General features: G+C 36.7%; 3 protein-coding genes across 4 annotated transcripts; 2 read left to right on the forward strand and 1 right to left on the reverse strand.

Moving 5' to 3' along the window:
• The first annotated feature begins 65 nt into the window (after positions 1–65).
• Positions 66–1,110, forward strand: LOC117933506 (NDR1/HIN1-like protein 6). The gene has a single exon (XM_034854887.1). It carries the CDS (start codon positions 82–84, stop codon positions 946–948), a length of 867 nt encoding a protein of 288 aa, XP_034710778.1. The 5' UTR covers positions 66–81; the 3' UTR covers positions 949–1,110.
• Positions 76–6,015, reverse strand: LOC117933504. 2 transcript variants are annotated; one of them, XM_034854883.1, is made up of 4 exons: positions 5,732–6,013; positions 4,637–5,465; positions 4,047–4,213; positions 76–1,579 (listed from the first exon to the last, which is right to left on the reverse strand). In XM_034854883.1, the coding sequence occupies exons 1-4, from the start codon at positions 5,908–5,910 to the stop codon at positions 1,372–1,374; spliced, it is 1,383 nt and encodes a 460-aa protein (XP_034710774.1). In that variant the 5' UTR covers positions 5,911–6,013; the 3' UTR covers positions 76–1,371. The 2 variants fall into 2 exon arrangements, with proteins under 2 accessions (XP_034710774.1, XP_034710775.1); XM_034854884.1 differs by lacking the exon at positions 76–1,579 and adding an exon at positions 1,585–1,648 and having other exon boundaries at positions 5,732–6,015.
• Positions 6,016–6,398: 383 nt separating this feature from the next.
• On the forward strand, positions 6,399–13,064 carry LOC117933481 (coiled-coil domain-containing protein 12). Its single transcript, XM_034854858.1, has 5 exons — positions 6,399–6,497; positions 6,659–6,810; positions 9,815–9,947; positions 10,037–10,151; positions 12,518–13,064. Exons 2-5 carry the CDS (start codon positions 6,668–6,670, stop codon positions 12,574–12,576), a joined length of 450 nt encoding a protein of 149 aa, XP_034710749.1. The 5' UTR covers positions 6,399–6,497; positions 6,659–6,667; the 3' UTR covers positions 12,577–13,064.
• The last annotated feature ends 128 nt before the right edge of the window (positions 13,065–13,192 follow it).

The raw sequence follows: 13,192 nt of genomic DNA on the forward strand, positions 1-13,192 counted from the left end.
AGGAAGGTGAGACCTTTAGCTTTAGGGACAAATCAAACCCATAAAAAAGTCAAAACAAGTGAACTCGCTTCTATCTATATAATGCCATCAACACATTACCAAAGCCTTTTAGATGAAGTTCACTCCATTCCAAAATTGAGAAAAGGTGCTACAACTGCGTTCCATTGCATAAGAGTCACTGCAGGTATAGACATGCTAATGGCGGATCATCAGAAAATTCATCCGGTTGTGGACCCAGAAGCACCGCCGACAGAGCCTCTAGTCCCTCGTGGCTCATTTAGATCAGAAAAAGGTGACCCATTTCAGCATCCTCCAGATCCTCCATTGCAGCGTACCATTCCAGTCATCCACTCAAAACCACCAAAGAGAAGCTGCTGCTGCAAATGCATGTGTTGGACAATCAGCCTCCTTGTCCTGCTGTTGGTTATTGTTGGAGCCATAGCTGGTGTTCTTTACCTTGTCTTCCAGCCAAAACTTCCCAAGTATTCAGTTGATAGCCTGAGAATAACAGACTTCCAACTCAACTATGACATGACCCTGTATGCTAAATTCGACATGAAGATCAAGGCCAATAACCCAAACAAGAAAATTGGTATTTACTACGAGAAAGGGGGTAAACTGAGTGTTTGGTATACAAACACCAAGCTGTGTCATGGGTCACTGCCAAAATTCTACCAGGGCCACCAGAACACCACTGTGCTCAACGTGGTATTAACCGGGCAAACACAATATGGGAGCACTTTGATGACAGCATTGCAGGAGCAACAACAGAAGAGACGCATACCCTTGGATCTTAAGGTTGATGTGCCAGTGGCAATCAAGCTGGGAAAGTTGAAGTTGAAGAAAGTGCGATTCTTGGTAGAATGCTTGTTGGTGGTAGATAGCTTAAGTGCTAATAACCTGATCAGCATCAGAGCAAGTGACTGTAGGTTTAGACTAAAACTCTAGATCTATCTCACTATACTCCCATTCTTTAGATGGAAGCTCTGTTCTTTATCGTAGCTTGCACTGCCTCCTAAGCTTGTGTAGACATCAAATTTCTTTTCCTGTATGAGAATAAAGTTAAATATTGTAGCAAAACAGAATTGCAGTATATGCAACATACCTTTTCTGTACCAAAGATGGGTCAACAACCCGTGGTAGCTTTAAGGCATTTTAGGTAAAGCCGAAAGAAGTGGGAAACAGGTCATAATAGCTCAAACCCTTTACACAAGGCTAACCTGCTCAGCAAAATCGTGAACAGCAAAGGATGGTTTAACAACTTATCTGCAAATGCAAAACCGACAATTGACTGCCAATTTGACAATCAAATGCTTCTATGGACAATAGGGGCTCTCCATGAAAGCATGTGTGGTTTGTACATATAAGTCACTAATTGCCAGTTAAAGCCCGTGGTCTATGCTCAATGGTAAACAGAGACATCCCAGTCTGCGAAATGGCTCTCACAAATGCCATGTTTGCTGTTAAAGTTGGGGCATGCCAGTAATCTCCAGTGCCAAAAACAACCTTGTTCTTCAATGCTAGCTTTCTTGTGGTCGGGAGGCCCATCATGCGTGCTGAAGGACTATCAGGCACAACCCTGTCCAATTCTCAAGTCTATTAGTGCAGGAAAATAAGAATATTATCCATTTATCATGAACTAGAGCATCTGCAATTCAAGAACAAATGTTAGCAAGCGGGTGGGAAATCATAGTTTTATGGTTGAATTTAAAAAAAAAATATATGAAACAAAAAATCGAATTCCAGTTTAAATTATAAAATGCACTCAAAATGGAAATATTATAGAAATTCCAATTTTAATTATCAAAAATATATTTAAACATGGTTTCCAATATTGCTTGTAAGAAAACCCAAGTCCACTGATGACGATCTTAGGAAGGTTCCATCTGAATTCCTAGGATGAAATGATTCACTCTTATTACAATGAGATCCAAGCACATCCATTTGAGTTTCTGGTAATGCTAGGATTCAAATCTACTTACTATTAGCCTAAAGGGCAAGGTGATAGGTCGATCCATGATGATATTGAGAACTTAGACTTTGGGGAATTCAGTGTTTAGGTCATCAATTCATCAAACAGGATATAGCTTCTGTAAATCAACTGACATCTGGCCGTACAAGGAGACCTCACTGTTACACCATATCAAACCCAACCAGAACCTATCAAACACAAAAGTAATAAACCCTTTTTTGTCGAGAAACCAATTAAAATACTAAACCAGACTGAAATGTTTAGAAACACTACAATGACTTGTTCATTACAAGAATGCTTCTAGAACACATGCAAAAAATTACAAGCCTTAAAAGAAAATTGTATACTACCTTTATTCATTATGACTAGGGGCTTAATCCATGATAAAGAAATCCTAATTTTGACCTCTAACCTAGCATTAAGCAGAAAAATAAATAGAAAGCTTGAGTGGCACACTGAGAAGGTCAACCATAAGGTTGTGATGGCAACACAAAACCAGAAGCTCAAAAAGACACCTCCACATCCTTTGTTCTGGATCCTTGGCACTAATACTAAATTGCAACTCTATCAAACAAAAGCTCACAACATGATTAATAGCCTTATGTACCACATTTCCATGTATGGCAATACCTGGTAGGAAGAGAAATAATAGTGAAAAACATCCATGAATATATATAGAAACTTGAAGAATATAACTGTCACTCTCAAAGAAAAAAATCCAGACATTATTGGCAAACACCCCCTCTGATAAGTTCTGACAAGACATAAAAACAATTGTGCCTGGAAGCATCATATCCAAAAAGCGCATACAACTCATACTTCAGTTGACCTCTGGCATTGCTGCAAATGAGACATGATATCCTCATCATGAAACAAGTAATCCTCCATCCATCACAGTTGCTTCAAACTTATAATAATAACAACCTTCTTAATCAGCTTGACCCTACATAAGATTCCTTTTTTCTTTCTCTTTTTTATAGGCTTGGTTTTTTTCCATTTTTTAGTAGGCTTTTCTCTACCCACATGAGTTATATTCCAGGCTCCCTGCATCATTTTTAGGAGCACCTTCAATATCTAAAAAGATCTCTCCTGCACGTAAACTTCACTCATAATTTCTGTCCCGAAGCTCATCCAAACACTGTTACCTATTCTTCTTCTGATGCATGAAATCTCTATAAAAATCCAGTTGTGACCATTCCTCACATTCTAATGCACCCTCAAAAGCAGAGTGATTAATTTCTTTAACTTAAAAGCCCACAGTCAATGATGGAGAGCCCAAAATAGGGATTTACCCAATTATCATCTAGTAACCTTAATAAACAACTACAGTGAACCCATAAATTAGAGAATTTGAACGCCATAGAACAAGATGACATGACATTTAGTAAAACTGGTAGAACAGTATAACCTCACTTAAGACTCTGCTAGTTGTCCATCATACGCAAGCATGTGTTCAATTTAAGATAAGAGAGAAAACGTATAAATAGCCAAAGTTTCTATCCAAAAATCATATAACAAGTGGATCAAACCTGTAAAACATAAGCAAAGTCTCAACTGTTAATAATAGCAAAATCATAATCCCTTGATACAACCAAGTATATATAGTATTTTATAAATGAATATTACTTTCTGTGAAACCAATGAAAGTACAAAGAATCAATGTCCATGATCAAGGGGGTAAAAGAAACCTACAAAAGACTCGAGGGATCTTGCCATAATGTATCCCAGCTGATGATCTAGGGGGTAAAAGCAAGGTGCCTCTTGTCAAGGACATGTGTGAAATACCACTTGAAAGTTGCCTTTTCCCAAGACAAGTAGTCTTGTCAGAGGAGAGTACCTCAAGATGACAGTAGGGGTAAGGACAGGACTGTCTAAGCAAAAAATAGGTTGTTGGACCTTCAAGAATATGGTTATCACCGACAATGACATGAATACTAATGTGCATGTAGATTAAGAATCAAACATTCTCCGGTGATATGCATTTCATAATCATATGGACTCTGATTGCTCTCAAAATTATTGCAGACCAAACAAAATTGTTCAAAAAAGGAACTAAACAGTTGAACAAACTCACATGAGGCACTTCAGTAATTGATCAGCTCTCAACTTTTCATTGGGCCCTCCACACATTGATACCAGCTCTTTGAACTCTGAATGAACAGTTTCACATATGATACCTCTTTTTCCAGATGTTAACCCAGACAGTTCCACATGTATTGGATTCTGAATTTCCGACAACACCTGACAAGAGATCAAGACAAGCTTTATTCCAACTGCATATGGATTCTAGGGGTGTTGCATCCGAGATAACAGAGAACATGGTTGAGAAGTACACTAATCATTCATGAATGATAAAAGAAGTGTCCTGTGGCACCCTGAAAACACAGAGATCAACTGGAGAGGGAAAAAGAAATGGTCTATACTCTCAGACTCTCAGTTAACCAATGCCTGTCCAACTTGTCTATTTTTTATTCTTTTTCAACAGAAATTTTGCCTCATCCAACTACCCACCCAACAACAAACGAATGAACAAGCATGGCTTAGGTCATCATTAGCGCCAAATAATTGGAGAACCCACAAAAGGTACTCAAGGTGGCTTACTTGGGCGAAATTTAAAAAATGTTTATGCTTTGTAATCATGACATAGAAGAAATTATTTCTTACCTGTGCAATAACAAATTTATAGTTGCCCTTAAAGCGCAGCCTCATTTCAGTCTCTGGTGCAGCCAGAAGTTTCTCAGTACCACCATTACTGATTCCCGATACAACAGCAATCAAAGCAGTTGTGTCAAAATTGATCAGATCATCTTGACCTAAAAGGGTCTCCACTCCTTCTGCATGCAAGCAGCAAAATTTCATTCCCGAAATGAGAGAAGAGAAAGAAGCACCCAAGCTTATATCAATGTGCTTCTCAGGGATCTGTGTTCCAACAGCATCTGGGGGTGAGTCCTTGACGTCATAGACTAATACAGAGGGGCTGACATGATCAACCTTTATTTCAAGGATGCATGCCCCTCGATATGATCTGGCAAATACATTTATCCACTCACTTTCTGGTTCCTCCAAAAAATCAAAACTACAATCAGGAAACTCTACTGCACACTCATAGGCCCCAAATTCACCTTGAAGCTTCTCACAAACACATTGGTCAAGACCATTAGAGAAGAAAAGAATTACAGATGAAGGCTTCAATGTGAGTGAGGACCGGGCTGCATCAAGGACTTGTTGGATTCGGGTTCTTAACCCCTTATTACCAGAACACTCATCCCAAGAAACATACTTCGGATTCCTATCAGACACAATAAACCAAACTGGGTTTCTATTGAGAGTGCACACTATATCAAGATAGACACCCTTTGCAGCACCACAATCACTTTTCTCACCATTTCCAATTGTGGGTGAGAGGGGAAACGGCTTGCAGACCCGCGACACTCCGGTGATGAAAGGCTGCTCAAGAATGTGAACCACAGCCTCCAGATGACCAATGTTGACACTGCCACAAGTGCACTACATTAATGTTTCCTCATTCATTCAACAACCCTCCATTTCTTCTCTCAAGCACACAAAGCAAATATAGATAAAATTCCAAAGCACCCATACCTCACATAGACAATCTCAAAATCCAGAACTGTAGCAAATCCAGAACATAAAAGATAAAAAGAAACAAAAAGCAAATATCGAGAAAATTCCAAGCACCCATGCGACACAGAGACTCAAAAGCCAAAACCCATATAGGGCAAATGAAAATTGTAAAGTTACCTGAGGGGGAGGGATTGGTGGAGATGAGTAGAGGAGAGGAAATTAAGCTCAGAGCCGGCCAATTTGAGGAGAGTGCCCTTGCAGGAAGCTGTGATTTTGGAGGTATCCAGCCTTTCTACTCTCTCCATCACCCTTGTGCATCTCTTCTTCGCTTCTTCAATCAACTCCATCTCTTCCATCCCTCCTATATTTCCACACTTGCTTTCAACCCAATCACACACCCTCCCTGCTCATGCCCACGAATCCAAAACTAATCATTTTTCTCTATTCATTCTCTCATAAATTTTCTATTCCTTTACGCCCTTTTCAAGTTTTTTTTTTTTTTTTTTTTTTCAATTTTCAAATATGGGGTGGAAATAAAAAATTTGTGTTTAATTTTATCTTTAAAAAGCCATTAAATTTTATTGGCCTTTTGGCTTTTACTGAATATATTAAATTTAATAAACTTTTATATATGTGCATTAGAAGAACTTTTATATAAATCATTTAAAAAATATATATATATATAGTTATATTCAAATAAAATTTAAAATTTTAGATTTCAATCAACTTATAGACTAATTTAAGAAAATGTGTCACCGTCATTCCTCTAAATATGAAAAATAATGAAAAATATAATAAAAAATATTTGAATTTTAAATATTTTTTCTTAATTCTTTATATATAGAAGAATCATCCTCTGCCCTCTTTCCTCTAGTTTTTTCATTCTACTTTCTTAGTAAAAACCCTAAGGCGAGGGCTTGGTTAATTCATCGTTGTAAGGCAGGTTAGTTTGTGAAAATCTTTCAATCTCTCTTTAATAATTAATAATTCATAAGTTTAGGGTTTTTTGGGCCTAAATCCAATTTCAATTCCTAGTTACAAAGTAGAATTCGATCATTGATTTCATTCGGAAAGAATTCAATTTTATGCTTGTGTTTGGTGTAGGTGAAAGTGATGGGCGAAGAAGAAGAGTCGATTGAGCAAGCGGCTGCTGTGCGGCGCGAGAGGCTGAGAGCTCTGAAAGCAGCGCAAGAGCTCCTCAGTGCTCCTGAGGACCAAGATAAGCCTGACGATGCTAATCCCACTATGGAAGAAGAGTGAGCATTTACATATAAATTCTATATGTTTTCTTTCTTGCAAGCAAAGCTGTCATCTAGGGTTTTGTTGATGCTTTAGAAGCGAAGCTTAATTCAACGCTAGGGCTCTATTGGCTTAGCAGGAAACTTGTGGTGGAAAATTGACGGAAATTTTGGTACTGGAAATGATTTGAAAATGGAGGCCATGATTGTGTTGAACATGGTTGGTTGGTTTCCAAGAAGAGGAAAAATAAAATGTCACGGAAAAAAAAAAACGAAAAGAAGTCTAGGAAAGTGTTTCAAGAACTGTTTTCAGAAAATGCTGGTATATTTTTGTCCTCGAGAACTTTTTTTGTTTTTTTTTGTTTTTTTTTTGTTTTTTTTTGTTTTTTTGATAGGTAGTGTTTTTTGAAGATCATGTTTGTTGTTTTCATTTTCTGAGAATGGAAATATTATGGAAATTACCATTTTAATTTTTGTAACCAAATTTATCATTTCCCTTTGCAGTTCCTTCAATGGTTGAAGTGCTTACATTTCTTAAAACATGACAAGAAGCTATGTTAATTTTAAGTGAGCAATGTGGGGAATGTAGTTGTACTAAGCCTATTAGGGTTCATTTTTCATGATATTCCAGCACTAGTAAACATTATCCGCCAATTGCTATTCCCCACAGCCCCCATCTTAATTAATCATCTCTTGGAATGATCTTTCTTCGACTTTACTTCCTAAGGTTCAGATGGTGCCATTAATGCATTGGTATTGCAAGCTGCATAGGTGTGTGTCATACAGCTTATACTTTGCAATTGGTTTGCTTTTGTTGTGTATACATGTTATTTTTTAGTCATAGGCACAAGGAGGTGATATTAGAGGAATGTAACATAGTTTGGGCAGAACATGTAAAGAAATAAAGCATGAACAAAATGTGGGCATGCTTCCATGGCACACAGATAGGGTTGAAGTATCATGATTTATGATACATATATTCTATGGCAGGTTCTCTCATCTTCATCTGTTTGTGTTTTATCGATCAAGTGCCCCTTGGTACTAACTAGTGAGGGGAAACAATTAAGCATCAATGCATCACATCTAAAAACTAGTGTTGAAAAGATCCAGCTTGGATGTAAATTGATGCAATGTTCTGACTAATTTTAATATCATTCATCAAGGCTTGCCCAACTTTCTGACATAAGGCAATACTTTGTTTGTTTGACCATTTCAATTTAGTGAGAGCCACACAATGTGTTAACCAGTAACCATAGTTATCTTGGGTAGATGGTAACTTGTGGGTACACTTTTAAAATCTATGAATGTATTTATATCTGAGCCTGTATCTCCAATGTCATCAAGCATCATTGTGTATTTATTTTTTTTCATAGGCAAATAAGAATATTATTAACAGTGTCTAATAAAAAAAGCACACTGAAGTACACAAGGAACATACAACGGTGCCAAAATGACAATGAGTAGGACAAAGTAATAAAAGCACCTTGATCCCATCAAAAAGCATCCAACCAATCAACAAATCCTATAATGGACATAGAGGCTTCATTTTAAAACTTTCTAACCCAAAGCCAAAGAGATCATAAGAAAGAGTTTTTGAGAGCTTGATCGATTTGTTCCACATTGACAAATGCTCTATGATTCCTCTCCTTCAAATGGTCTAGAACAAGCATGAAGGAGCAGCCCTCCACACCTGTCTACATTTTTTCCCCACAAAGGTCCTCTGCTAACTTGATAAAGTCTCTCTGACAGTAGAAGGCAACACCACAACACCTACTCAAAGTCAAATAATGAGAATAACAGGTGTCACCAAATCCTTATTTTAGCACAATTAAGGACGTGAACAGCTGATTTCTCCTCGAATTTACAAAGATTACATCTATTTGCCGAAGTCCATTGTTTTTTTTCAATTAATCTAAAGATGAAATTCTCCCCCAAACTGCTTCCCAAGCAAAGACTCCTACTTTTGTCAGCATCCAAGGGTTCCAAACTATATTTACTAGAAAAATCTCCTCTTTCCAGCTCCAAGCAAGAGTAGAAGGCAATTTTGAACAAATATAACTGCATTTTTTTGCAGTAATCCCAGCGCAGAATCAATATCAATGTGTATATATACAAGCATTGTTGTATATTTCATGGAAATTCTGAATAGTTTCATGTTTTTCTGTTATCTTCCATCCTTTTTCTAAATTGATATCAATGGGAGTATCAATGGCTATCTCCATTGTCTTAGAACTGTGGTGTGATGGTATCAATATTTATTCCTTGCTCTGTGGCTTGTCTGAAGGGAATGAAATAGGTTAAACCTATCTTATGACTGAAAGAAAATCCTACCTGAAGCACATCAGCTTATAACAGTGTATATTTGCTAACAATTTTTTTATTTTTTCATTTCCTGCTGTCTCTTGCTTCTTTCTTGTAGATTTCAATTCATGTTATGCTACAGTCCATTTATTAGGTATCTGTCCAATTCCTTCCTGTTGGGCTGCTCTTACAATTTTTATGATACCCTTTGTGGTCATTTAACACATCCTTCGAAGTCTTTATCTTGGCTAGCTTCTATTTACTGAAGAAATTATTCTTGGTTGTTGATTGCATTCTCAACCTGTCATACATTCATTACCTATCAAAAAAAAAAAAAAAACCTTGTCATACATTCTATAGCGTGTCTACAACCTGGAAAAGGTGGGAGTAAGTTTGGTAATTGATGTTAAAATTGCTAGAACACACTCTGCTAGGGGCTCCCTTCCATGTGTCACATAAGTTTTTACCTATGCTTGCATTTGACCTGATTAAAAATTGGATACATTATAAAAAATGGCTCTTTTTATATCAGATAAAAAACGGGTATTGTTACTTATGGCTAACATTGATAGACATTCGGTAATAAATAAACCATTGGTCATGGTTATATTTTAAAATGGATAAATGTATGCTTGTGTGTGTGCTTGTATGTTTATATTTTGTGTATCTGCTTCCTTGATTTTACTGCTTTTCTGAGCACATATAACTGCATTTTTTGCAGTAATCCCAGCATGAAATTCCGAAATTACCTTCCCCATGATAAGGAGCTTCAGGAGGGTAAGCTTGCTCCACCAGTGCTACCAAAGTTTGAAGACCCTGTTGCAGCAGCACCTCCACCATCAGAGGAGAAAGAGGTACTTGGTTACTTCCAATTTCACATTCTCCTGATCAGTAACTTTATATCTTAGCCTATTCTTCTGTATTCTAATTTGGTGAAGTTCAGGATCCATTTGTAAACATTGCTCCAAAGAAGCCAAACTGGGACCTTCGAAGGGACGTGCAGAAGAAGCTTGATAAGCTTGAAAGACGTACACAAAAGGCAATATTTAAACTGATGGGTGAGTAATTTATTGAATTGGTACCTATTGAGTTGTCAATTTTCCTGCGAATTTAAGCTGTTAGGATTTGTTTGGGCCCATAATGGATATCATGCTCAAACACCTTCAGCTATATGTGGCTCCATACCCTCATATAGACAAATCTCAAATTTGTGATAAAATATAATTAGACAAATAAATAATGGGGGGAGGAATTGAACCTAAGACCTCCAATTAACCAAAGGTTTGGTACCATGTTGAGTTGTCAATTTTTCTAAAAGCTTAAGCTGTTAAGATTTGGGTCCACAATGTATATGACTCTAACAATATGTGCAGAGATAAATATATTCTTGGGGCAAAAGTGATTAATGGCATTATTATATTGCCCCTTGATAGCATCAACCAAACAGTTATAAGAAGAGTGTAGGATTTAGATTATATTATATAGGAAGCCCTAATGGAAGAGAGCATAAGCTCTCTCATTTGATTCTCCCTTATTCTCTTTCTTTTCTTCTTCATTCAGTAAACTTACAACCTTGGGTTTTTATCACCCAAACCAATTGTTCTCTCTTTCAATTTTTTCATTTATGTTTGAACCCTGTTTTTTCCATGTTAGGACTTGGGAAACAATTAGCATATGCATGGAAACAAGATCACTGTATGCTAATAGCATATTTTGGTACTGCCAGATTAAATAATAATAATAAAAAATAAAAATAAAAAAGAGGATTGTTAGGGAATGGTAATCAAATTAACATGCCTTGAAAAAGAAGGCTTCCTTCTAGATTTGGTTGATTTTTCCCACTGACCAGTGACCAAATTTGTTGTTCTTTTTATGGAACTTTATTCTGCAAGTTTTATCTGATAATATATTATTGGACCCACTGAGAAGCCCAGCCCTTGATGGGTGATCAGAATGCTGGTCATCAAACATGTAAACAGATCCACCAAGAAGAAATATAGAAGGGGCCGTAATTAGGGCTTTTCCCCTCAAAATCATGTCTCTTGACCATGCGTTAGGGTTTGTGCAATTTCTTGAAGGGATCAAGAAAGTTTCACCTGATCAGTAAGTCCCTAAATGTAGTGATCATTGGTTGGGTCAGTCATTTCTCTGTGTTTTCCATTTTGGAAAAAAAAAAAAAAAGAAGAAGAAAAGGATTAAGCTTCTAGTGTTGTTACTTCTCTCATATCTTGCTCTTCTACTTCTTTCGTGGTGATTCTTGCTACTGAATCTCCCTTTTCTTCCTTCATTTTAGTGTGGGTTTAATTTTGTAAAATTAAGGATGTTGTTCTTTTTAGGTTTGTGTTTACTACTGTCTTTTCACATCTACTTGTTAATTTGATATACAATGTTAGCCCATTTCTTAGCAGTTTAAAGGGCATATCTGAAAACTGTTCTTCAAAATAGTTTTCTGTTCTTGAGAACAGAAGATGATTCTCTAACTTAGAAACACATTGGGCAAATTTTTGAAACAAAACAGTTTTTTTGAGAATTTGTTTTCATTGGTGCTCTCTGTGTACTTGTGTTCCTTGATGCACTGTTTCTTTGGCACATATTTATAATATTTCATCATTACTTATAAAAAACCAGTTTTTTGAGAATTTGTTCTAATAAACAGATTATTTTTTAAAACAAATTTGAGCTGTTTTTAATTGTTTTTTGTAGAATGTTATGGGTAATAACTGAAAATATAGAGAATACTTTGAAATTTTTGCACTATACATAAGCATACTGTACCTACATAGAGAATAAGCCAAAAAGGCTGTTTTTCATATTTGAGTTTTCAAACAAAATTTTGTTCCTGAAAACAATTAAGAATTATTTTTACTAACTATTCCCAAAAACTGTTTTTTTTTTTTTTTGTAAATTATTTTAGGAAACTTTAGCAAACAGGCCCCTAAACTTTTGGAAAGTTTTTGTTCTTGGAGGTCAGAGTTCAAACCTGTCCTGAAGCTCCCCACTTCTGCTGGCATCTGTTTGTCTCTCAATTCTCTCCCCCTGCAGATTAGGTGACACATTGACCTGTCTACCTCTCTATGTGCAGGTTGAGACAATGGCTGTCTTAACAGTTCCATTTCCATTTTCATCCATTTTCCTTAAAAGCTTTTGGGATTCTTTCTGGTCTTTCATAATTAAACTGTTCTAAGAAGTAACATAATGGTGTCAAGGTCTGAACCTGGAGACTGTCAAACTGATGACCTGAACCTCGTCCCTTTTATGGGTCAACGAGTAGTCCAGGTTATAAAACATTTGTCTAGGATAGGTAAAACCCCTTTTTATGGATGGTGTGACCATGCAAACACAACGATATATTGATCAGTGTTATGTGTCATGCAACATTCTTGACATCTACAAGATTCTGACCTTTTTTTTATTTCTCTGGCAGAAGAGCAAGAAAAAGAAAATCAGTTGGCTGAAGATGGTGGAAATGTTTCAGAGGACTAGAGTCAGAATGTAGTTAGGTTTCATTTGAGCAAAAAGATGAGTTGAACCCACCAGTTACCATCTGGATTACAGTTCAGTGCTGAGTTGATGAAACAGGAAGAGGACTGGGTCATCTTGAGGATGTGCACTAGCCGAACCTTCTCTTTTTAATAGAGTAACGGGATTTAATATTACGAAAAGTGAGATGTAGAGTGAAACTACACTGAGGATTTAATGTATCAAGGAGCAGAGGAGAGCCTTTTGTCTTTTAATTTTAGATCGAAACAGCTGCACATTTGAAATATAAACTACAGTGCAAGCACACCTTTCCCTACAAGGGCAGTTTGATTTTATGATGGTTTCTACACTACCTATCGCAGGAAGGTTGGTATTAGTAGAGCTCATTCTGCTGTAACAGTATTTTGTAGTAACACTGACACTACACAAGGTTCTCGAACCTTCCATGGCTAAAAAGTGGACCTCTTTCAAAGAGGAATCGGTTCTCTTTCTTTTTGTGTTTCATTCTATTACTTTTTATCGATAAACTATTCCAATCAGTTACAAACCATTATCCCACCTTTAGGTCCCTCTTTCACTTAAATGTCAAGAATTTTAAGCTGGGAGCCGTGCAAAACCT

Source organism: Vitis riparia, chromosome 16, assembly GCF_004353265.1.
Source record: "Vitis riparia cultivar Riparia Gloire de Montpellier isolate 1030 chromosome 16, EGFV_Vit.rip_1.0, whole genome shotgun sequence".
In the NCBI taxonomy this organism is placed as follows: Eukaryota; Viridiplantae; Streptophyta; class Magnoliopsida; order Vitales; family Vitaceae; genus Vitis; species Vitis riparia.